The following is a 24707-nucleotide window of genomic DNA, read 5'->3' as shown; positions in this document are numbered from 1 at the left end:
CTATGATTTTATTCAATTCAATTTCAGTGAGTACATTAAATAGAATTTTATGCTGGTCATAACCCATTGGATTGATTTGTGGTTCCCTAGTGGGTCATGCCCCACAGTTTGAAAAACAGAAGTCCAAATGGAACCCAAAAGCTAAGCTCGCACTTTTAAAATGTTTCACAAAAATATATGGGCAAGTGGGAGAAATATATGCAAATTAAGCATGGTGAAGTATTGATACTGTATTTCTAGTATATGGCCATTTTTCTCCAGGAGTTTCATAATAAAAGACACCAGTCCCATGTGCTCTGATCTTGAGGAAGAATCTGCTGCCATCAGTTCAGAGTGTCAGATATGTACGCATGCCCGAGTGTGGGGACTCGAGGCCCCTGAGCGAGTGGCCTGCCTGGCCTTTGGGCTTCCTTTGCTGGTGGTGTGCTTACCAGAAGGAGGCTGCTGTGACCGAGGAGAGAGCATGGGCTCCCCCATTGCATCCTGTTCAGCGATAATTTATGTGAGGAAGTGCAGTCCTCTTCTGGGTTGGGGGTGTCTAACATTTCCTCTTGCTCTGTTAGGTGTGGGGTGCTTATGGGACGTGGGACTCCGTCTGCTGAGTCTGGGCCAGAGGCTGATGTTGCTGAAACGTCTTCCGAGGCTCTTGAGCATCATTTCACTGAGCTGCTGTAAATTTCATGTGGAACCCTAGCATATTCGTATGGACTAGAGGCACCACACACACAGAGACAGGAGCAAAGATAGCAGCAATCTGTCATATATATATTACTTATTATTTTTAAGTGTATTTTTATTGATTTTAGAGAGGAAGGGAGAGGGAGGGAGGGGGAGGGAAGGAGGGAGAGAGAGAAAGAGAGAGAGAGAGAGAGAGAGAGAGAGAGAAACATAAGTGATGAGAGAGAATCATTGGCTACCTCCTGCATGCCCCCCCCTCTGGGGATCAAGCTGGCAACCCTGGGCATGTGCCCTGACCAGGAATCGAACCATGACCTCCTGGTTCATAGGTCAATGCCTAACCATTGAGCAACATCAGCCAGGCTACTGTTTATTATTTTGAGTTCATCAAGTGTGATACACATACATGTATAAAATTTTTTTGATATGTGGCTAAATATGTCCTATATCCAAGTTTTGTGACACCCAACCCCTCTTGCCAAAGTGTCAAAGTCCTGCCGTGGACCACTCTGGCATTTCTGGCAGCTCAACCTTGGTTATACCCAGGCGGCTTTCAGTAAACACATTTACACTCACTTGGGGACAGACAGAAAGAACAATCACCTAAATGCAAAGCGTAGTGTCAGATGCTGCTCTGGAGTGGGCAAGCATGCTGCCTTTCCTGCATCCGTATGGCTGATCCCTGGGTCATGTCTCAGTATGTGCTCTGTAGTTGATCTGTCCCCAGTAAGTCCTGGATGCCTTATTGTAACACAGCAAGTAAGTAACAAAACGCAGTAACAAACAATCCATCAGTAAATTGCAAATTTGCCCAGTTTAGCCTTCCAACCAGCTGGAAAGGCATAATGATGACATTTATGATGAGCACCACACGGCAGTCTGAGCAGTTCCATACTAACAACCACATGTGGAGTGTTTGCTATGTGCTGTGCTGGGAGATTTGTCTCAGAATCTCTATTACTGTAACACTGAGGTTTATACATGTCTTTGAAATATTCTCCTTTGCCCGGCTGGCATAGCTCAGTGGTTGAGCATCAACCTATGAACCAGGAGGTCACAGTTCAATTCCCGGTTGGGGCACATGCCCGGGTTGTAGGCTCGATCCCCGCTGTGGGGCGTGCAGGAGGCAGCCAATCAATGATTTTCTCTCATCATTGATTTTTTTTTCTCTCCCTTCCTCTCTGAAATCAATAGAAATATATTATTTTAAAAAAGAGTCTCCTTTGACACATATCAACTGCACGAGGTATTATTCTTTCCACTGTCTTTGCATGAAAGTGTAACTTTAAAAAAGTATGTATAATTTTACTGATTTGAGTCATCAAGTGTGATATACATATGTTTATAAAATTTTTGTGACATGTGGCTAAACATGTCCTGACTGGGAATCGAACTGTGACCTCCTGGGTCATAGGTTGATGCTCAACCACTGAGCCACACTGGTCGGGCAAAAGTGTAACTTTTTAAAATATATATATATATTTTATTCATTTTTTACAGAGAGGAAGGGAGAGGAATAGAGAGTTAGAAACATCGATCAGAGAGAAACATCAATCATCCGCCTCCTGCACGCCCCCTACTGGGGATGTGACCGCAACCAAGGTACATGCCCTTGACCGGAATTGAACCTGGGACCCTTCAGTCCTAAGGCCGACGCTCTATCCACCGAGCCAAACCGGTTAGGGCAAAAGTGTAACTTTTGAAATTAAGTTAGTAAGTCATTTACCTTGAGAACTTAGAAAGTGACAGAAACCCAGACACATCTTACATACAGACCCTATGTTTATGACTCATCAACTCTGGACTTTCTGGGAAGATGGCTTGTTCCATGCACAGAGACCTTCTCTATTTGCCTTTTTAAAAATATATATTTTATTGATTTTTTTTTTAACAGGAAGGGTGAGGGATAGAGAATTAGAAACATCGATCAACTGCCTCCTGCACATCCCCCTTGACCAGAATCGAACCAGGGACCCTTCAGTCTGCAGGCCGATGCTCTATCCACTGAGCCAAACAGGCCAGGGTGTCTTTTCTTTTTGTTTCATACAGTCTCACCCAGGACACCACTCTCTATTCCAGTAGACAGGCTTGTTAATGAGCATGCTTTGGATATCTCTGCCTCTACATCTTTACTCAATTATTTCCCACCTTGAACATCCTCCTTTGTCCTCTATGCTTGAGTAAATTCTCCCCATCCTTCAAAATCCAGGTCAAATTTTCCTCCTCTTCTTTTTTTTTTTTTTTTTCTTTAAAGGAAGCATTCTACATAGCACTCCAGTCTGAGGTCTTCCACTGGTTACCAATGAAAATGAACCTATCTTATCACTGGTAGCCCAGATCCATAGACTCTCTGCTCCCTTGAGCCCCTTATGGGGCCATATATTACGAACAGAACTCCTGATATAAGTAGGAAATAAGAAATAGAAAATCGAGGATAATCATACTGCAGAGAGTAGGTGTGACTAAATGAGATTATATTAATAGTTGTCATCTATTGAAGATGTACTCAATATAAGCCAGCTACCATGTATTTTGCATATATTAGGTTATTCAATCATAATCACCCTGTATGGCAAGTTTTATCATCCTTATTTTACAATTGAAAAAACTGAGGTTCAGAGAGGTTATGTAACTTGCCTAAGGTTAGATACGTAATAAGGGATAGATCTGGTTTAAACCTAGGAAAGTTGGCCTCTGGAATCTGTGTTGTTAACCACTTCAGTGTGCCTAGTATAGTACCTGATACACAACAAGTGGTGGGTAAATCGTACCCACTACTAATATCATTATGTTAATCCTAGAAGGTAGGTAGGGTATACATCTTCAGCTCCATTTTACAGATGAGAACTCTGAGGCTTAATGGGGGTTTAAATGACTTGTCCAAGATTATAAAAGCACTAAGTAGTGGAGCCAGGACTTCTATTAACTCCATGTTTAATGGTTTTTCCACTCTACTAATGGTCTCCTATGATGGCTGGGTATATTTTTCTGAAAGGGGTTTCTCCAGGAACTTGGTGGCCAGGTCAGGGCTCTTAATTGTGTATTGCAACACAATACTGAGTAGGGAGGAGGGAAGCGTGTTTGCGGAACCGCTTTATGCATGGAATCCTGCACCACTTGTAGGTTAGCAGCTACACCTATGGACTGGGGGATCCCCAGCCTTAGTGCCCTGGGACTCTGCTCTTCCCATGTGCTCCTGTACATCTCCTGGTTCTTTTCTTTTTTAAAAAATATATTTTTTATTGGGGAGAGAGGGAGAGAGAGAGAGCAACATCAATGAGAAAGAAACACCATGGATCGGCTGCCTCCTGGACACTCCCTACTGGGGATTGAGCCTGCAACCTGGACATGTGCCCTGACCAGAAACCGAAATGGTGACCTTTTGGTGCACAGGATGCTCAACCAACTGAGCCACACCAACCAGGCCCATGGTTCTTTTTTAGGGAGAGGTCAACCTGCCCTGGATACAGCTCTTATTCTGGGATCCTCACTGTCTTTCAGGATGGGCTTAAGAATACAGGCTGCCAGGGTGGCAATAACAGATTCCCTTGACAATAGTGCCCTGTGGTCAAGTTATAGTCAAGCCATAATGTATTGTATGAGTTTCGAGAGCTGCCATAACAAATTGCCACAAACTGGGAATTTACTCTCTCATAGGTTTTGAGGTCAGAAGTTCAAAATCAAGATGTCTGCAGGCCTGCTGGTGTGGCTCAGTGGTTGAGCGTTGACCTATGAACCAGGAGGTCATGGTTTGATTCCTGGTCAAGGCACATGCCCAGATTGTGGGCTCGATCCCCAGTGCAGGGCATGCAGGAGGCAGCCGATCAGTGATTCTCTCTCATCATTGATATTTCTATCTCTCTCTCCCTCTCCTTTCCTCTCTGAAATCAATAAAAATATATTTTAAAAGAAGATGTCTTCAGGATCATGCTCTCATGAAGGCTCAAGGAGAGAATCTGTTCCATGTTTTTTTCTTAGTTTCTAGTGTTGCTGGCAATCCTGGGTGTTCCTTGATTTGTAGCTGCTAACTCCAGTCTCTTTTTCTATCCTCAGAGGGCATTCTTCTCCTGTGTCTTCATATCATCTTTTTATATGGACACTAGTCTCATTGGATTAAGGGTCCATCCTACTCCACTGTAAACCCAACTGATTGTATCTGCAATGACCCACTCTTCAAATAAAGTTCTATTCTGAGATACTGGGGGGTATACAACTTCAACATTTTTGGGCGGGAGAAGGATACAATCCAATTCATAACATGTACCCAATAGAATGTGCTGGAAGCTGAGACCTATAGGGAAGTAGAGTACTGGGGTGAAAGCCCAGATTCCCAGGTCTTTTAATCCCGGCTTCCCAGGGGGCAGCAGTGGTATTAATCAAGGGCCTACCAGTGGTTTTCAACCTTCCTAATGCCGTGACCCTTTAATACAGTTCCTCATAAAATTATTTTTGTTGCTACTTCATAACTGTAATTTGGCTACTGTTATGAATCGTAATGTAAATATCTGGTGTGCTATATGTGTTTTCCAATGGTCGTGACCTATAGGTTGAGAACTGCTGGGGCCCTAGACCTTTCTCTCTGTCAGTTTCCTCCTCTGTAAAATGAAAGGGTTGTGGTTGATGTTCTGTAAAATCCCCTCTGGATCTAACAACATGGTTCTTCTCAAGGAATTTATACTTTGGTCAAGGTGCTGTGATTGGCATATACAGTGGGGCCTTACGAGTTTAATTCGTTCCGTGACAGAGCTCATAACTCAAATCACTCTGACGTTCGCTGCGCCAACTAGCGGTGGGGTATCTGAAGCTGGCTCGTAACCCAAATTTTTTTGAGCTTGCAACTCAAAGCAAAAAATCGGCCGAGAGACGGCTCATATCTCAGAAAAACTCGTTAGTCGGGACACTCGTAAGTCAAGGCCCCACTGTACAGTAAAAATGATGGCAATGGCTCTTATGCCAATAAAAACCCCCAAATATATACATATCCTTGGATCATAGTTTTGACATTTTAATCTGTGCTGGTTGGAGGCCATGCTTGGTTTTGTTGAAATGTTTATGTCAGGGACTTCTAGCCGGAGAAGACCACCTTAGAGATAAAGGCCACTGGTCTTTTATAATTCTTCCCTGGTACGTAGAGGGAATTTTGTATTTTAGAGAGTGATATTATATCTGAGCTACTCTCAAAGGTGCAGTTTTGCCTTCAAGGGGCCTAACTAAGAGTCAGCCCTGAGGAGGACTTATAACCCTCTCTTCTGTTCCACTTAGGGCATCAATTGAAGAGAGATATGGCAAAGATCTGCTCAACCTCTCTAGGAAGAAGCCATGTGGACAGTCTGAGATCAAGTAGGTGCCACACTTCTTTCTGGTTTCCAGGAGGCTCATACTCCCCGTCACTTCAGAAGAAAGAGCTGGCCAGGAGGGCAAAGTGTCTCGGATAATGACAATTTTTAATTTATTTAATTTCAGTTGTGAAAATTTTGGAAAAATAGAAAGAAGGTTAAAATGAACTATGAAGCTACAACTCATTATTAATATTGTCTAAGTTTCCCTTGAAGTCCTTTTCAATGTATACTTTTTCATAGGTGGGGTTACATTACATATAATTTTATACTAGAAATTTAATAGAGAGGCTTACACACACACACACACACACACACACACACTCACCCATGCACGCACACCTATATACACATACATAGTTTGTGATAGCTACAAGAGACTGTTTTTGCACCATTTATAGATCTCACCACCAATGTGAGATTTCTTTACTACAGTTATTTATTCTTCCATCATTCCTGGCTTCATGGGCAGTCAGTTATACAGGAACCAATACTTAGAAAAGCTTCATAATCAGCTTAATGCTCTTTGCTGTCACCATTTTGAAATTCTTAATAGTGTATAAACAAGGGGTCCCAGATTTTCATTTTGCAGCGGACCTCACACATTTTGTGGCCAGTTCTTTGCATATGGAAATTTCTAGATTTTTTTTTCTCCCAAACAAGAATGTTTTTAGGGGGTGTGGGAGCGGGGGTCGGGAGAACTAGTTCAGACTTTGCAGGCCTCTGCAGACCCAGTCACATTACATACTGACCTGCATGCTGCTTTGCTGTGCTATATACAGCTGCGAAGAGGTCTGTGTCCTCTCAGAGGTCTGAATGGGGACAGTCATGATATTGTCCTTCCTCTTCTCTTCTAAAATACATGCACACACACACGCACACATGCACTCCCAGACTGCAAAGTACTAGATTAGTGAAAATGACAAAAATATTGGGAGATAGGTAAAATATTTATAGTTGTCTAAGCCTAAAAATTTGTTACCCACAGACATAGGACATTAGTACAAAGAAAATTTTTTAACTTAATGATTATTTTTTATTTTTGATGTTGTAAATGAAAAATTTAAAAACACACTGAGCTCTGACAGGTGTGGCTTAGTTGGTTGAGCATAGTCCTGTGCACCAAAAGGTTATCAGTTTGATTCCCAGTCAGGGCACATACCCAGGTTACGGGTTTGACCCTGGTTGGGGTATGTGTGGGAGGCAACTGATTGATGTTTCTTTCTCACATTAATGTCTCTCTCTCTCTCTCTCTCTTTCTCTCTCTCTCCCTCTCTCTCTCTCTCTCTCTATTTTTCCCTTCCTCGATCTCTAAAAAAATCAATTAAAAACAATTAAAATAAAAAAATAAAAACACATTAAAACGAAAAAGACAAACATAAGAAACCCATCACCTAGATTTCATAACTATCCACATTTGCTATATTTTGTTAATATGATTTTGTGACTTTAAATTTAAGCCCGGAACAGCTATTTCTCAAAATATACTTAATTCCTTTTAATTATCAACCAGTCGTGTTTAGAGATGAGACTCTTAAGTTCTAGCTTTGGTCATTGTCACAGAGATGTCCCTGCTTCTAGGTCCTTTCAGGGGACAGATTTTAAAAGCATGAATTCATATTAATATTTCCAATTTTGATTTCACTTTAAGGGTTTTACTTAGCTTCCTTAATTTTACATTCATTTCCTCTTAAATGGGAAATCTTAGTTCCTGACAATATTAGCATGATTATTTGCTTTATATGATAATATATATAAAAAAATTTCAAAATAATATCACTATTGTTACTAACAAGAAAACTTGTGAATAAAGTTCACCATTTTGTTGCAGTTCTTTTGATGTCAGGCTATATTTCACTAAGAATCCTGTGTTCTAAGGTCACTCAAAATTTTATTTTCTCTGTGTGATTATGTAACCAATTTTATATTAAGTTCATTTCAGTTTGTTTTAAAATTTAGGGATTCTTTTCTTCTCCCTGTTTCATTTAGTTTTATTTTTTGAATATGTAAAATATTTACATGTTCACAGGTCAAAACTGTGTAGCCTTAGGCAGGTTGCACTGCTATTCCAGCAGGTTTAGATCTTTAAAGGGAGATTAGTGGGTCAGCTGACACCCCCACCTCCCAAAAAACAACCAACAACAACATTTATTTATAAAATATATAAGCTGTTTGGGAAAATATCCAAAACCTTTTGAGATGATGTGATGGGTAATAGCCACATTCTCTCACATAGTTCTTCTTGGAAAATATATTTAGCGGAATGAGTCTGATCCCAAGCGGTGTTTCTTATATTGTTACACAGTTGACTGGTACCTGCGTAAATTCATAGAGAGACTCTGGCCCCGTTCTGTTCTGTTCCGTGAGAAAAGCCAGTCGGTTCCCTTTATGAGTATACGCCTCAGAGAGGAACACCCAGCAGGATATGAGACATGGGGACCTCGCTGCCAGGTTGAAGTGAAAGGCCATCTAGTTGACTTGTGTTTCTGTCACCTCCAGGATTATCTTTAGGAAGGCGCCCTCTGAGAGTGAGTGACTGCTCATTCATGAGCTAGGTAGGATTTGTCACCTCATTGGCTACACTGAGGGACTCTGGCCTCTCATAGACCTAGTTAGGGTTTAAGGCCAAAGTGCTTGTCAAAAGGGTGGGAGAGCCCTGGCCTTTGTTGCTAAGTGGTTAGAGCATCTGCCCATACATCAAAGGGTCTTGGGTTAGATTCCCGGTCAAGGGCATGTACCTGGGTTGCAGGTTCAATCTCTGGCCCAGGTCCAGAATGCAACCAATTGATATGTCTCTCTCATATCAGTGTCTCTCTCTCTCTCTCTCTCTCTCTCTCTCTCTTCCCCCTCCCCTCTCTCCCCCCTCTCTCCCTCCCTCCCACTGTCTAAAAATCAATGGGAAAAAATATTCTCAGGTGAGGAGTAACAAAGAAAAAAAAAGGTTGGTAAACTATTTCCTTGTTGCACATTAATGAAGAACAGCAGGGAGACGAGGAGGTGACATGGCCAGGCTGCCACCCCCAAAGTTAGACTCTGCCCCCTGAAGTCTTGATTTTCTGCTGTCCTCTTAAGCTTGGGGGCTAAGATGAGTCTATAAATTGCGGGCCGAGAGGCTCATGCAGTGGCATTAGAAGGAGATTGTACAGCCAACTTCCAGGACTTGAAATTATATATGTACTTGTTTTTTTTTTAGCACCCTGAAGCGGGCCCTTGAAGTCTTCAAGCAGCGTAAGTGATTCTTTAAAAATGTATTTACTGTTCTTGGCAAGCTCTGTCTGTCATCAAAGGTGGGTTTTCATTTGAACAGAAATCTCACATTGGGTGGAAAAAATGAAAGCAACTCCTAAGGTGAGAAATAGTTCTGCAGAGTTGAAGTGAGCTGGAGAACCTTTCACACCTGCCTGTCGGGCTGTGCATTTGACTTCCTTACAGAAGTGGTTCTCACACTTGAAGTCCAGCTTGAGGCCCTGGTATTTGGGGTCCTGTCCAGTTCTCATATTCCCCAGGCCTGTTACTCAGAAGCTCCTGTCCTATAAACATTTGAAAATATATTCAGCCTTAACACAAAAATGCAAAATTTTAAAACATTGAAATAGCCCTGGCCAGTGTAGCTCAGTTGGTTGGAGCATCATCCTGTGCACTGAAGGGTCACAGGTTCGATCCTTGGTTAGGGCACATGCGGGAAGTAATCGATCGATGTTTCTCTCTCTTCTCTCTCCCTTTTTCTTTCTCTCTCTCTCTCTCAAATCAATAAAAGCATATCCTCAGGTGAGGATTAAAAATAATAATAATAAATTAAATAAAACATAGAAACATAATTTCAAGGCTTTCTGTTCTTCAGAATACTTGGTGCTTCCAAACTAAGGAGTTTACCAAGGCATGGTATGTACATGTGCCTAAAGTGCTTCTGTAGCCAGTTGAGTGATTCTAGAGCTTTGTAAGGTTAACTGAATAAATATTCATCTTAACTTTTCCATTGGTGTCCTCTTCCCTCTTTAACTCATCGATAAATTCATTTCTCAAGATGTGGACAGTGTCTTCATGTTTCTTGCATGCCCACAAGGCCAACCATGGTTAGCTCAGGGGGACTTCAGCATAGGCTGGGTCTCCTAAGCATATTTATTTGCTGTTACTGTACTTGTTTTCTTTTTTCCCAACAAGTAGCTTCATTTTATTACTAAAAAATATATTTATATTAAAAATTCAAATGAGACAACTAACTGTGAAAAAAGATAGCAATCACCCAAGTATTCAGTTCTTAGTGCTAAGCAGTTACAGGTGAATATGCCTCCAACATTTTTATACAATACACACAGTTATGTTTGTATCTATTCATATAAATAAATAGGATCACACCATGGCAATGCATCAGAATCTGTGTGGTGGCACATATGTTTTTAAATTGCTTTTTAAATGAAAAATAGCAATTTTTAAATCATGCAAGCAGTTTGGTATATATTTTTCCAGACCTTTGTCTATTCATTTAAAACTCTCAGTCTCTCTCTCCCTCTCTCTAATTGCAGACACCCAAGTTGCAGACATACCTGTGGTTATACTATGCATACTCTCTATAATTTGGTTTTTCAGTTGATATTATATCATAGACATCTTTCCATTTCAGTTCATGTGGATCTGCCTCATTCTTTTACATTAAATTTTTTTTTGATCCTACAAAATGCTAAATTTCTTCCAGAAAGGTTGTATTGATTTTTTTCCCCCTCCAGCAGTGCTGTTTCCCCTAGGTTCTCCAATACCACAAATTTTCATGCTTAAAAATTTTGCCAAACTGAAAGGTAAAAAATTATGTTTCTATTTAATTTAATTTATTATTATTTTTAATCCTCACCTTAGGATATGTTTTTATTGATTTGAGAGAGAGAGAAAGGAAGAGGGAGGGAGGGAGGGAGGGAGGGAGAGAGAGAGAGAGAGAGAGAGAGAGAAACATCGATCGATTACCTCTCGCATGTGCCCTAACCAGGGATCAAACCTGTGACCCTTCAGTGCACAGGATGATGCTCCAATCAACTGAGCCACACTGACCAGGGCTATTTCAGTGTTTTAAATTTTTGCATTTTTGTGTTAATTCTGAATATATTTTCAAATGTTTATAGGCCATTGAGCTGATCTTTTTTATATTTCAAGTTCTTTAACCAACTTTTTATACTGGAATATATATATATATATTTCTTTTGATTTGTGGATACTTTTAATATAGTTATTTACTAATTGTTATACGAATTGCAAATATCTTTTTATTGTCATGTATCTTCTAACCTTGTTCAAGTTATCTTGACACACATGAATTAAAAAAAATATTTTTAGATCAGATCTCTTAGTCTTTCTAGCTTACGTGCCATACTTCAATTTGTTTTCATAGAACAAGTAAGATTAACATTTTAATTTTTCTATTATAGAGGTAAGCCGTGCTCATTGCAAAGGTTTTACGTAGAAACTAAGGGGGAAAAAATCAACAATAACCTTTCTCTCCAGAGATAACTCTTGGTAGCCAAAATGTTGGCGTATGACTCTCTTAAAAATGCTCAGGCACATGAGATGTTAGAGATCCTTAGAGCTCACCTACTGAAAACTAAGGATGGGATTTGAAACTGTAGTGGGTTTAGGAATGTCTCTTAGCACGTAAGCGCCATGAACTTCTCCCTGGTCCTGGACATACAGTATGTTAGTAACAGCTACTGGTAAAAGGCTAAGCTAAAGACTTGCCAGCCTAGATCTTGGTGGTCAGGGCAATGCTGGGCACATGATTAGTCTCAATAAATGTTGGTGACCAAGTGCAGTTGGTTAATTTAGCCACTTGCTTCAGTATTTTGTATATAATTTTAAATTGTGTACAGTTTTGCATATTTTAATTCAGACATATGTCTATCTGCTTATTGTTTTTTTTAAAAAATATATTTTATTGATTTTTTTACAGAGAGGAAGGGAGAGAGATAGAGGGTTAGAAACATCGATGAGAGAGAAACATCGATCAGCTGCCTCCTGCACATCTCCTACTGGGGATGTGCCCACAACCCAGGTACATGCCCTTGACCGGAATCGAACCTGGGACCTTTCAGTCCGCAGGCCGACGCTCTATCCACTGAGCCAAACCGGTTTCGGCTGCTTATTGTTTTTTTAAAATTCTTTTGCAGAAGTCGACAATGTGGCACAATGTCACATTCAGCTTGCACAGACTCTAAGAGAAGAGGCCAGGAAGCTAGAAGAATTCAGGGAAAAGCAAAAGCTACAACGGAAAAAGGTCGGGCTTGCATATGTGTTAAAACGTTGCCTTTCTTATGGCAGAATACTCCAGGCTTGCTTGTTCATTCAACTCCTTGGCTTGGCTCCCACACTCGTGTAACCATGCTCTTCTTTTAACCTAGGCGATTATTTATTGGCAAACTATGTGGAGACTCATGGGTCTGTGCCCACTTACCCCCCTCCTCCTCCGGCCCCCCAGGCCACTTCGTTTTTATAATTTTTGCTAGATTTAGGGGTAAAGCCTGCTTTCCCTTTCTTTTCATATCTGCTGCCACTATTTGAACGCTGACTGGAAAGGGGAACCCCCTCTTTCTTCAGTAGAGTCTAGCATAACCAAGTTGGAGGGCTTTTAGACCACACTCCTCCTCCTGGACAAGGCAGTAAAGGGAGGGTGAGAGGGAGAGGAGACTCACTCCTTGGAGACCAGAATGTAGTCCAGCTGTTTTACAAGTAGGGTAACTGAGGCCGTGGGAAATCCGAGTTCTTCTTGTCTTCAAAGCAGAGGTGCATAAGCTCTTTTTCATTAGGATTTACTCTGGCCAACTACACGTAAGGAGACGGGAGTGAGCAAGTTAATAAAACTGGCAGACATTTGGGAAGTTATAAAGATCAAGTGTTACTTAGACTAGACCAACCACTATTCTGACTCCTTTCTATTTTTTTTAAAGGTTTTTAAAATTTATTTTTAGACAGTGAGGAAGGGAGAGGAAGAGAGAGAGAGAGAGAGAGAAACATCTATGTGAGAGTGGAACAGTGACCGTCTGTTTCCTGCACATCCCCCACCGGAATTGAGCCTGACCCTCCCTTCTGTTTAATTCCTAAAACATTGCTTTGCCTCTATTATCATTTTGTGAGAAGCTCTGACAGCTGTGCCTCTTACTAGGAAGGAGGAATACCATATTAAGCACTTCCACACAAATGCAAGCTTCAGGTACCAGGTTTCAGGGGTCTATCTGGCCCAAACTATTTTTCAGAGCAGAAATAATATGTAGACCTCATTACACCCATTATTAGATGGGCAAACTTTTTGGGCTGATATTGCCAGCCCTGCCCACCTCTCTAGAGGAATTGCAAACTTCAAGAAGCAAAATGCCTTAGACAACCAAGGTCCATGCACACATGATTTCCACTAAGAGGAGAGGAGGGTCATTCCTCCCCATCTTTCAAGTGCCCTGGGTAGCCCTAGTCATTTCGGAGAAAGTTTTGTTAATTTTGCAAGGCTTCTGAAACTTCCCCTCCTAACAAGTTGCTGAGAGAATTCTCAGAGCTAGAAGCCCATGTTCTGAAGTCTGTTAGGCAATAGAGCAGCTGGCATTCAGCCTACCGTTGTCATCCAAGTTCCCTATACACCCTCGTGTGCCCTCTATAGCAGGACATGCCTCCTTCCCAGCTTTCTGGGAGAAGTCCAAAGTTGATTAATACATTTGTATCACAGTGAACTCTGGGTTGTACCAACTTCCGTATATAAATACTTAAAAAAACCTTTCAAACTTTGGGGGAAAATATGTCATTGCCAACTTCTCATTTCCACTGTTCAAACCCTGCACACTTTGGTTTTTCACTTCTTGGAAATGAAGCCATTTCCACTTATCTAGGAAAGCCATCAGTTGGTTTCTTTTGTTAAACTGGTGCAGGGATGTGCATGTAGAATGACTGGCCGGAAGTTTATGGTGTACTTACACAACTACCCGAGGGTGGTGAACAATATGGATGTGGTCACCGTTCCCTCACTGGGTATAGAGTATGGCCAGAGAGACTGGGGTAACATAGCAATCATGGTAAAGTGTGATGAACCTTAAATGGTAGGGGAGATCCAGGCCACCTGAACATACAGAGGGAACACCTCACCTAATCTATTGGGCTGGGGAGGCTTCCTAGAGGAAGTGACCTTGAATCTAAAACCAGCAGAGTGAAAGGCAATATAGGTGAGGATGGTAAGAGATGAAGCTCTCACTCTTGGTGGTTGGCAGGTAGGGTGGGGTCTTAGGAGCTATTCTCAGGAGTCTTGATGTTTTAGGGTTCTGAGGTTCCTTCCCCAGCCCAGAATGACCTAAGCCTGACAGACAGCACGTGGTCAGTTACTCTCTCCTCTGGTACCCACATTATTTTACCATATCAGCTGAGATCGGAGTGACCATGGCAGAGTTTTGTTCTGCCTATTTGGAGAGCAGTCTCCAAAGAAAAGAACCTCCTTGGTTCCAGAGAGTGATGCTTCCAGCTTTCAGAATACAGTCTGAGTGGGGTAGACAGACAAACAGATCACTAAGTAGTTATTTCCATAATTAGGGCAGGGTCATTTGGGCCATTTATAAATCTGTCTTCCTTTTGCCCTCCTTCTTACTTCTCCCCATCCTATAACAGGGATGATTGTGCTTTTGCACTACTTTGTGTTATTACATTTGGCCTGAGAAGAAAGTCCGAGTCCTCAAAGAAGCGCCTCCCCAAGGAGACCTGAAAGAGAACCCTTGACTTACAGGAGCCACCATGAGTGGGGTCACCCTCTAAGTGAACCATGGACATGAGGACACTTAAATCAAGGTGGTGCAGCAGACAGAGCAGGACTTGCTGTCACCGAGTAGCCTTGAGCAAAGGTCACCAGTGGTGTGACCTCTGGGACTCTGAGTTACACCTGTCAGGTGAGAGAGTAGATTGCTGCTCTCGAGGATCCTACTGATGTACAAATGCCAGGAAACCTTGAAGGCAGAGAGAGGAATGATATGAAGTGAAAAGGTTTGGCTCACAGAACTTTGTAGCCATCTGAGAGGTGCTTGAAGCAGGTGTTATGTAGAACTTGGGCATAAGGAGGCCTGGCGTGGGCCATAAACTATAAAATAGTCGCAGCTTCCAAACTGAAAGAATGGCAGTGTGTATATTCAAACTAGAAAGGATCATGGAACAGACCAACATTGCTAATGGATCTGCTACATGGAGCCAGGGAAAATAGGGAACCGTTATCAAATACATAAACCCAGCTCCTCCTCTTGGCAAATGCACATAGGGGCTAATGTGAACCACACAGCTCCATGCCCGCAATGGCAAGGATCTGCCCATGAATCCTCCATGTGGGGATCATGTTGGAGCCCTGTCTGTTCTCTCTGTCTATTGTATCTTCACCATTAGCAGGTGCATAGCTACTTCTGGTCCCCCCTTTCAGAGAAGATGATGCCTCAGTTCTCTGAGGGCCTCTTGGGGTTCCCCCAAGGGAAGTTCATGTATTCTACAAAGCTCATATTTGAAGTGAGATATTCTCTCCAGATATCTTGAAAATCTGTATTTGTGTGTTATGGTAACAGAGAACAACTTAATATTGCAGAAAAGAAACCACATTTGAGTTTAATTTTCAATATTATTTTGCATTATATCATTTTGCACAAGAGCAATGTCATAGCTCATTTTGAATGATTGCATCTCTTGATCTTCTATCTTCCCAATTGCTTTTATAGAGCTACCATAGAGATAATGGTAGTTTGGGGTCATGATTAGGAACAAGGGCACAAGAGTCAGGTTTCTGGGCTCAAATCTCAATTCTACTTGCTGAGTGTTAACCTTTGGTAAATTAATCCACCTCAGTTTACTGTCAAGAAAATGGGACTAAGAGTACTAGGTTGTTGTGATGCAGGAAAACTGCTTATCACATAATGCTTGATAAATTGGAGTGACTATTATGTCTGAAGTACATTTTTATTATTAGCTGCATTACTTTGACTAATAAATGTATTAATGTCACAGCCACAATAAAGAAATTGCTCCCAAGTGAACACAACAGAGTAGTTTACCTTTTCTGGATTAGATGGAGTGAAGAGTAGGACAACAGCCTGGTTGTTGTGGCTCAGTGGTTGAGCATTGACCTATGAACCAGGAGGCCACAGTTTGATTCCTGATCAGGGCACATGCCCTGATTGCTGACTCGATCCCCACTGGAGGGCATGCAAGAGGCAACTGATCAATGATTCTCTCTCATTATTGGTGTTTCTATCTCCCTCTCCTTCTCCCTTCCTCTCTGAAACCAATAAAAATATATATTTAAAAAAAGAGTGGGAGAACAGCTTTTTTTTTTAGCTGTCCTACAAATATTTCTCCCCTTCATCCTGTCCAGGCTTCTTGCTGGGTAAGGGTGTGTCATTGATGAATGCCACAGAAGTGAATGTTTATAAGTCTAATTATTGTGCCAATATAAGCTTACAGAAAAAAGACCCCTTTTAAAATATAAATGGCACTTTAACAAAAGTGTAAAAAGTCCTTTTGACACCAAAGTTTCTTGATCCCAGATTTGCTTAAGAGACTATTCTAAGGTGATCAATGTTTCCCAGTGGTGGCAGCCCAAGTTCAAAGATGGACCCCCTCCATTCATCAGCCATCAGACCTTGGGCAAAGTGTTCAACCTCTTTGCTGCAGTTTTCTCATCTGTGAAATAATAAATAGTACATCTACCTTCTGGGTTGTGTGAGGACTCAATGAGATAATCCATCTTGAACACATCCCTCAAGATAAGATGGTATTAATAATTTCTGTTTGTATTAATAGTGCTTGTGTTCTCTTCACAGACAGAGCTTATAATGGATGCTGTCCATAAACAAAGGAGCTTACAATTCAAGAAAACCATGGATGTGAGTTTCACTTTATTGCCTTTTCCTGAAATTCTGTGCTGTGTATGAGCATATTCCTGCTCAAATAACATTTCAGTAGTGTTATTTATTAATATAATGACTCTTAGTGATTTCACTTTTCTTCTTTTTAAAGCCTTGGGAATATTGAGGATGAAACTAGATAGTAGGAACATAATATTACCTTTCTAATATGGGAAAGTATAGCAAGTTAATTTAAATATTTTAGGCCAAGACACAAAATTATATATACCATATGATCCCATTTATCTTGTTGGATTTGAGCTCCCCCCACCACCCCGTGACTATTCTGAATCTTGATTTCTTTTTTTAAAAATCTTTTTTTAAATCCTCACCTGAGGATATGTCTTTATTGATATTTATTTATTTTTAAAAAATATATTTTTATTGATTTCAGAGAGGAAGGGAGAGGGAGAGAGAGAAACATCATTGATGAGAGAGAATCATCGATTGGCTGCCTCCCGCATGTCCCTTACTAAGGATCGAGCCCACAACCCAGGCATGTGCCCTGACCAAAAATCGAACCGGGCTCAAACAGAATTCTTTAAATCACAAAGGAACATGACTATTCTTATGCAACAGAAATCATGGGATTGATGCTACTGTCCACGTGCACTGGTGAGGCACAGTAGAATATTGAAGCATAATTATAATTTCCATGACCAAGTGATTCATAAACCTAAGTTCTAAGGATTATGAATGTTGGATTGTGTTTTTTAAAAATTTATATGTTTTTTCCTTCAATCTTTTTTTTTTTTAAGAGAGGGGAAAGGAGAGAGATAGGGAGATAGAAACTTCTATGAGAGAGAAACATCATTGATCGACTGCCTCCTGCATGTCCCCTACAGGGAACTGAGCCCACAACCCGGGCATGTGCTCTGATCGGAAATCGAACTGTGACCTCCCAGTTGATAGTTTAATGCTCAACCACTGAGCCACAGTGGCTGGGCTGGGTTACATATTTTATAGTTACCCTAGAGGCCCGATGCAAGGGGCTTGGCCCTCGCAGCCCCTCGCAGCCCTGGCTTCGTCCGGAAGGTCGTTTGGCTATTCAGTCTAATTAGCATATTAGCTCTTTATTATATAGGATAGGTCTTTTTATTTTTCCCATCTGAAATGCCATCTTTTGTTCTGGTCAGTTTTTAACGCTCATGCACGTGGTTTGCCAAATAAGAGTTTTTATTTCCTTGATCAGGCTGCTATTACATACATCATTGGGAAACAGGCTAGAGAGATGTTGCAGCGATAGACAAGAAAGAGCATCTGCCTTCTGAGCAGCCACGTTCTAATGGTGATCAAAGCCCTGTTCAGGGTGCCCTGTATTCGCTGGGCTTGGCAGGCTAGGATGGCTGCTTTTCAGGGTTATGTTCTGCTCACCTATTTTGGTCCTCTTTTGGCTCATAACAACTAAGGCAAAGAAGATCTATGAGCAGAAATGCCGAGACAAAGATGACGCAGAGCAGGCTGTCCACCGAAGTGCCAACCTGGTAAACCCGAAGCAACAGGAAAAGGTACCTGGGAGGGCTGACCACCTGAAAGATCTGAGATTTACTATCTCAAGCTAAAGCCAATCAATGACCTTAAATAAAAGGGACCTGCTCCCCAAGCTTCTGGCAATATCTTCCTTTAGGCTAATTAGGATCCTCGGAGCCAGAAAAACCCTTCACATTTTGGGGGTTGTGGAAGAGCTAGAGAAAGGAGGCCATGGGGAGGGAGTAGGGTGATAAGTGGGGGAGGGAGTTTTGATTTTTTTTTCCCATCTTTCTTCAAAGCTCAACTCATGTATTCTTTGTAGTCAGGCTGCCTCCTGCTTGGGTATATTATAAATTTAATTTTATAAAATCTGGATAGAAGATTGTCAGTAACCACAGGGCAGGAGTATGGCTTTAGGAAGATGTAGGGCAAGATGCTTGATGGATAGTTTGCAATGGCGAAAGATTAGAGGGCAAGTTGAATGATTTGCTCTTGGGAGGACCCTAGGTAAGACTGGTACTAGCACTTATCTCTTTGCAGCCATTGCTTTTAGATCTGTTATGCCTATAGAATCCTGGCCCAGCATTCCTGATCCCTTGTTCGTTTATGTCCTCACAGCTTTTTGTGAAACTAGCAACCGCGAAGACAGCTGCAGAAGACTCCGGTGAGGGGGCTCCCTGGGGATGGGGGAGGGTTGTGGTGGGGTTCACCTTATCCTAAATCTGTCTGGTATACTTAACAATGAAGAACATATGGATATGCAATGGGCTTTCAGAAACAGGAAGGGGGAAAGGAAGGGAGAAAAGGGTAGGGAAACTGAGGAAGTGAATAGCCAACAGTTTCTGGCCACGGCTTTCCCAGTCTGGCTGCTGTACATATAATAGGATGGAGATGGTAGGGGCATGAGGCAGCCGCTTTGTGATCTGGGGCTCACTCTGATTTTTTTCTGGAACATCTATTTAAAAAGCCCATTTCAGCCCTGATTAACTCATACCTGCTCTGAAAGAAACAGCCATGTCTGGAAGCCTTGTCATCATTGAAATCTAAGCTCCAAGCTTTTAATCCCCAGTGTGTCCTGCAGGAAATAAACCTCTCATCACCACGGTCACTTAAGAAGTCTCTAAACCTAAAGCTAAAGTAACTCGGTGCCCTTTCGGGCTCAAGGTAGTCCTCTGCATCTCTCATTGGATACATTTCCTGAAAATGAAAAGGGGTGGAAACTATTGAGGTGGAATTAGACAAAGGAAACCCTGACCGAGGTTCCCTGGCTGCTCTCACTTCTCCTTCCTTGGATCATTTCTTGCTAATTGCTTGGTTCAGTGCTTATTTCACAAAGATATTATGAGGGTGAGCTCATGGAGCCCGGTGCGCTCACTGCGAGTTTCATTTGCCATCTGGGATGAGCCTGATGGGTGGGTCTGCGAGCTGCCCCTGCCCTTTGCTGAACCCAAGCCCCTCACCTTCATTGCAGACAAGGCGTATATGCTGCACATCAACACGCTGGATAAGATCCGAGAGGAGTGGCAGAGCGAGCACATCAAGGCCTGCGAGGTAGTCCAGCCAGACGCTGCTCAAGAGGGGGCAGGTCTTGCTTCCAGAACTCGGAGAGTCTACTTTTGTAGAAATGTGCCATCCGCTTATTATACCTACCGATTCTGATAGAATTGGTCGAGGGCAGATTGGAAATCAGAAGATGAAGTGGAGGATGGAAGGAACTGGCATGTTTCCCCCTAAACCTCATTTTTCTCTCTCTTCCTACTCTGTCCAACCCTGTTCAAGGCCGCCTTCTATGTTCCGTTAGCACAGGCATGAAACAGATGAAGCAATTAATGGTTAATTAATTACTTAGAGAGCCTCGTGTGCACTTGGTATGTGATAAGGAAAATGCAGACAGCAGGTGAGCAGGCTTCAGAATGTTTTAGCCTCCTTCCACCTTTGATTTCACATTGCCCCCCCTTCATTTTCAGCACATTGTGTTTACAAGAGAAAATAAAATATGACCCAGAAACTTCCTCCATTTTCAGTTACCCTCTCTACACATTTTCTTACCAGTGGTTCTCAAAGTGAGGTGCCAAGACCTGTGGCATCAGCATCACCCGGGAACTTGTTAGACCAACTCCAGACCTCCTGAATCAGAAACTCTGGAAGTGGGCCCAGAAGCCCTGCTGACGATTCTGATGCCAATTCAAACCTGAAAGCTGCTGATCTACACATACCCCTTCCCTCCTTTTCTCCTGATACAGCACAGAAGTGGCTGCTCCCACCATCTGGGCTCAGGATCCCATCCAGCTGCCTGTCCCCGTTGTCTTGTGCACACTTCCCTTTTATGGGGATTTCTTTCATTATCGTTTACGCAAACTCAGCTCCCTCCTGGCTTTAAAACTTAGCAGCTATTGCTTCCCATCTCTACCTTCTCCTCTCCTTACAGCCCGGCTTTTTTTAAAAATATATTTTATTGATTTTTTACAGAGAGGAAGGGAGAGAGATAGAGAGTCAGAAACATCGATGAGAGAGAAACATCGATCAGCTGCCTCCTGCACACCCCCCACTGGGGATATGCCCGCAACCCAGGTACACGCCCCTGACCTGAATCGAACCTGGGACCCTTCAGTCCGCAGGCCGGCCGACGCTCTATTCACTGAGCCAAACCGGTTTCGGCTACAGCCCAGCTTCTTGAAGGAGCTGTCTCCACGTCCTCATTGCCTCTGCCTGCCCCAGCGTGCTCCCTGGGGTTTGCTCCCTGCCCCTGCCCTCTCGGAGGAACCAGTGATCCCCTTGGTGTGAGGTCCAGTGGTCTGCTTTTAATGTTCCGTTAGCACCAGCATGAAACAGAGGAATCAGTTACTAGTAATGGTTAAGAAATTACTTAGCCTCACATGCACTTGGTAAGTGATAAGGAAAATGCAGGGAACTTTGCAGTTTCTAATCTTAGTTGACCTGTCTTTACCATCTTCTAAAATACTCTTTGTTTGTTGTTTGTTTGTTAATCTTCATCGAGGATATTTTTTCCATTGGTTTTTAGAGAGAGTGGAGGGGAGGGGAAGGGGGAAAAGAGAGAGAGAGAGAGAGAGAGAGAGAGAGAGAGAAACATCAATGTGAGAGGGACACATGGATTGGTTGCCTCCTGTACTTGCCCTGACCAGGGCCTAGATCAAACCTGCAACCCATGTATGTGCCCTTGACGGGGAATCGAACTCAAGACCCTTTGGTGGGTGGACTGGTGCTCTAACCATTGGGCACACTGGCCAGGGCTAAAACACTCTTTTTTGCTTTACTTCCTTAACTCCACACTCTCATGGGAAAGACTGGAGTAAAGCCATTTTTATAAGGTTTGAGAACATGTAAAACAATGCATATTATAAAAACATGCACGGGAATGATAAAATTTAGGACAATGGTTATGTCTGGGGAAGGAGGAGGGTGACAGAGATTGGGAAAAGCATACAGGAACTTTAACAGAATCTGAAGCAAAGTTGGTCAAAATTCTTGACAAATCTGGGTGGTTGATACAAGGGAATTCATTATACTATCTCTCTACTCTTGATTATGTTTAAAATTTTACATTGTAAAATGTATAATATTTAAAAATACATTAATATATTACATTAATTGTTGAATAGAATAGCATCCACTTTATAGAATAGCTTGATTTTCCAAAAGTTGTTTATATTTTAAAAAAACTGTTGTTCAGGCAATAACGTAAAAAACCAGAACTTTAGAAGACAAGTGCAAGGACCCCCATGTACTCATCAACTAGCATCAACAATTATGACCAATTGACCAATCTTGCCAATTGAATTCATTCATTGGGGGAGGGGATGTGGGGAAGGGCAAAGTTTGGAATCTGAGGCTCTGGCAGGCTGCCTTGGTGGAGATGCCCCTCAGGCAGTTGGAAATGTGAGCTGGAATTCAGGTTAGAACCAGGGTGCCTGGATTCATCATAGCTGCTTACCTTCAGAATTACACCCCATTGTTTTTGTGTTAATAGCATATTAGAATCCATCTGCATTCTTTGCTTGCTGTAAGAGTTTATGAGCTTCCTTGATGGTGAGGGGAGTACCCTAAATGGACAATAAGCTTGCATACTTGAGGGGTGACACTGTTTCTTAAGTCATAGCCAATCTAGACAAATGGCCCCTTTCTCTGCATATGCATTCACCTGTGGTTATGTTTCTGTAGGCGTTGGAAGCTCAAGAATATGAACGAATAAACTTCTTTCGGAACGCATTGTGGTTACACGTGAATCAACTGTCAAAACAGTGTGTCACCAGCGATGAGGTAAGTCAGCAGCATCCATTAGCATGGAAAGAACTATAGGCATTTATTAGTTCACTCCTCTCAATTGAAACACAGAGAGGTACAGTGACTTACCCAGGGCCACACAATTGGTTGATAGAAGGATCCAGATAAGCACCTAACCTGCCTGCCTCTTGGCCTATTTTACTGCTATGACTTTTTCTTTAAGAAATTCAGAGCAGGAGGGCAGAGAAAGGAGATTTGAATACAGTTTAATCTATGGAAGACAGAGATGTTACACCATGAATGTAAGTCCCAAGAGTCACTCCAGGACAGCACCAAGTACTAGCAGCTGACCAATGCCCCAGCTAATGGTCACTCCAACGTTCAGGATTTACTTCAGGACATTCATGGGCCATTATCCAAGTTTAATTTGTGCATAGTAATCCCCATGGGGAACCAGAATCTCAGAGGGGCCAGAATCAAGTTATCGCAACCTTTGCTAAGAAATAGCCACTCTCACTCAGACGATACATTCACTTTAGAAGAACAATTAAACACAGAAAACCTGTAGGATGGAATGGAAGAACTTTTCTCCAAGTAATTGTCTTTGTGTCTCTGTGTGGCATTGGTCTTGGGACTTGGTATCTGTTTACTTTGCCCCATTAATATTTTTTTTTGAAATCTTTTCAAAATAAAATTTGGAAATGAGTCAGCCATATATCAAAGCCCCTGTTTTAATAAGCCACATCACAAGTTTTATGGAATCCCTCTTCCTTGATGTATCTTTTTGTTAGATGTATGAAGAAGTCCGTAAGAGTTTAGAGATGTGCAGCATCGAGAAGGACATTGAGTACTTTGTGAATCAACGAAAAACTGGACAGATGCCCCCAGGTGAATGGAGCTGCGGGGGCGGGGCTTCATTTCAGCAATTCTGTCAGTCTCTCTTGTCATATGTTGTTGACAGTGGAAGACGCCTGCCTCTTCATGTTTTGTTTCTTGATGCCTCTAGCACCCATCATGTATGAGAATTACTACTGCCCCCAGAAGAATGCAGCCCCACCAGGAAAGGCTACGGGGCCGAACTTAGCAAGGTAATGACCAGCTTCCTTTCACATGAAGAAAAATACTTTTAATAAACATTTTTTGTCATTAGTGTTCTAAGACATTAGCATGGAAACACAGCTACGATTGCATTTGCTAGATTTTTGGAAATAGCAATTTTAGGGCAAATGTGAAATGGATTTCTCCAGTTATAGCTCAAAGAGGACGATATCATGCCCGAGTGTGAATTTTGTTATTCATGCATGAGTCCTATACCTTTCTCATAGCCTGCAGAGAGTAGGAGTCAGCAAACTCTGGCCCTCTGTGAGTCAAATCTGACCTGCCTGTTTTGGTAGTGCCTGTGAGTATTTTATGGTTGAAAAAAATGGAAAGAATACTATCTTGTGACGTGAAAATTATATGAAATTCAAATTTCTGTGTTTGTCTATAAAGTTTTTTTCTTTTACTTTTTCCATCACCATTTATACCTTCTTCTACCTTCCCCTCTCCCCCTTAAGTATATAAAGTTTTTATAAAATATGCATTTATTGATTTTAGAGACAGAGGAAGGGAGAGGGAGAGACAAACATCCATCAGCTTCCTCCTGCATGCAACCAAGCCCCTACTGGGGATCAAGCCTGCAACCCAGGCATGTGCCCTGACCGGGAATTGAACCGGTGACCTCTGGTGCATGAGATGGCATCCAACCAACTGAGCCACACCGGCTAAGGCTATATAAAGTTGTATTATAACATGACCACACTCGTTTATTTACATTCTGTCTACAGCTGCTTTCCCACTAGAGTTGACTAGAGTTGCAGGAGAGGTGACTGTAGCCAGCAAAGCCTAAATCACTTACTAACATCTGGCTCTTGACAGAAAAGTTTGCTGCCCCTGACATAAAACATCCTGAGAGAAGAGGAACTTTTGTTTTATATACTATACAGTCACCTTGACGTCTAAGTTGTTGAATTTTCAATCCAGTTTTTAAAAAGATAATGGGATGGGGTTTTTTTTTGCGGGGGGAGCAGAAGATGACATGATCATCATCATTATT

General features: G+C 42.0%; 1 protein-coding gene across 2 annotated transcripts in view; it reads left to right on the top strand.

Moving 5' to 3' along the window:
• Positions 1–24707, top strand: part of PSTPIP2 (proline-serine-threonine phosphatase interacting protein 2) — a 67116-nt gene that overhangs the window by 36387 nt on the left and 6022 nt on the right. The window contains exons 3-12 of one of the 2 annotated variants that reach the window (XM_070421088.1): positions 5941–6018; positions 9208–9242; positions 12164–12270; positions 16817–16879; positions 18310–18408; positions 18989–19034; positions 19842–19921; positions 22550–22648; positions 23404–23500; positions 23619–23700. In XM_070421088.1, the coding sequence (XP_070277189.1) occupies positions 5941–6018; positions 9208–9242; positions 12164–12270; positions 16817–16879; positions 18310–18408; positions 18989–19034; positions 19842–19921; positions 22550–22648; positions 23404–23500; positions 23619–23700 (786 nt within the window). The remainder of the gene's footprint in view (positions 1–5940; positions 6019–9207; positions 9243–12163; positions 12271–16816; positions 16880–18309; positions 18409–18988; positions 19035–19841; positions 19922–22549; positions 22649–23403; positions 23501–23618; positions 23701–24707) is intronic. The other variant, XM_070421089.1, reaches the window with a different exon arrangement.

The sequence above is a fragment of the Myotis yumanensis genome, unplaced genomic scaffold (assembly GCF_028538775.1).
Source record: "Myotis yumanensis isolate MYYU_CA2020_CCGP unplaced genomic scaffold, mMyoYum1.0.hap1 SCAF_7, whole genome shotgun sequence".
Classification (NCBI taxonomy): domain Eukaryota; kingdom Metazoa; phylum Chordata; class Mammalia; order Chiroptera; family Vespertilionidae; genus Myotis; species Myotis yumanensis.
The sequence above is the reverse complement of the archived record's forward strand: the minus strand, read 5'-3'. Positions and strand labels throughout refer to the sequence as shown.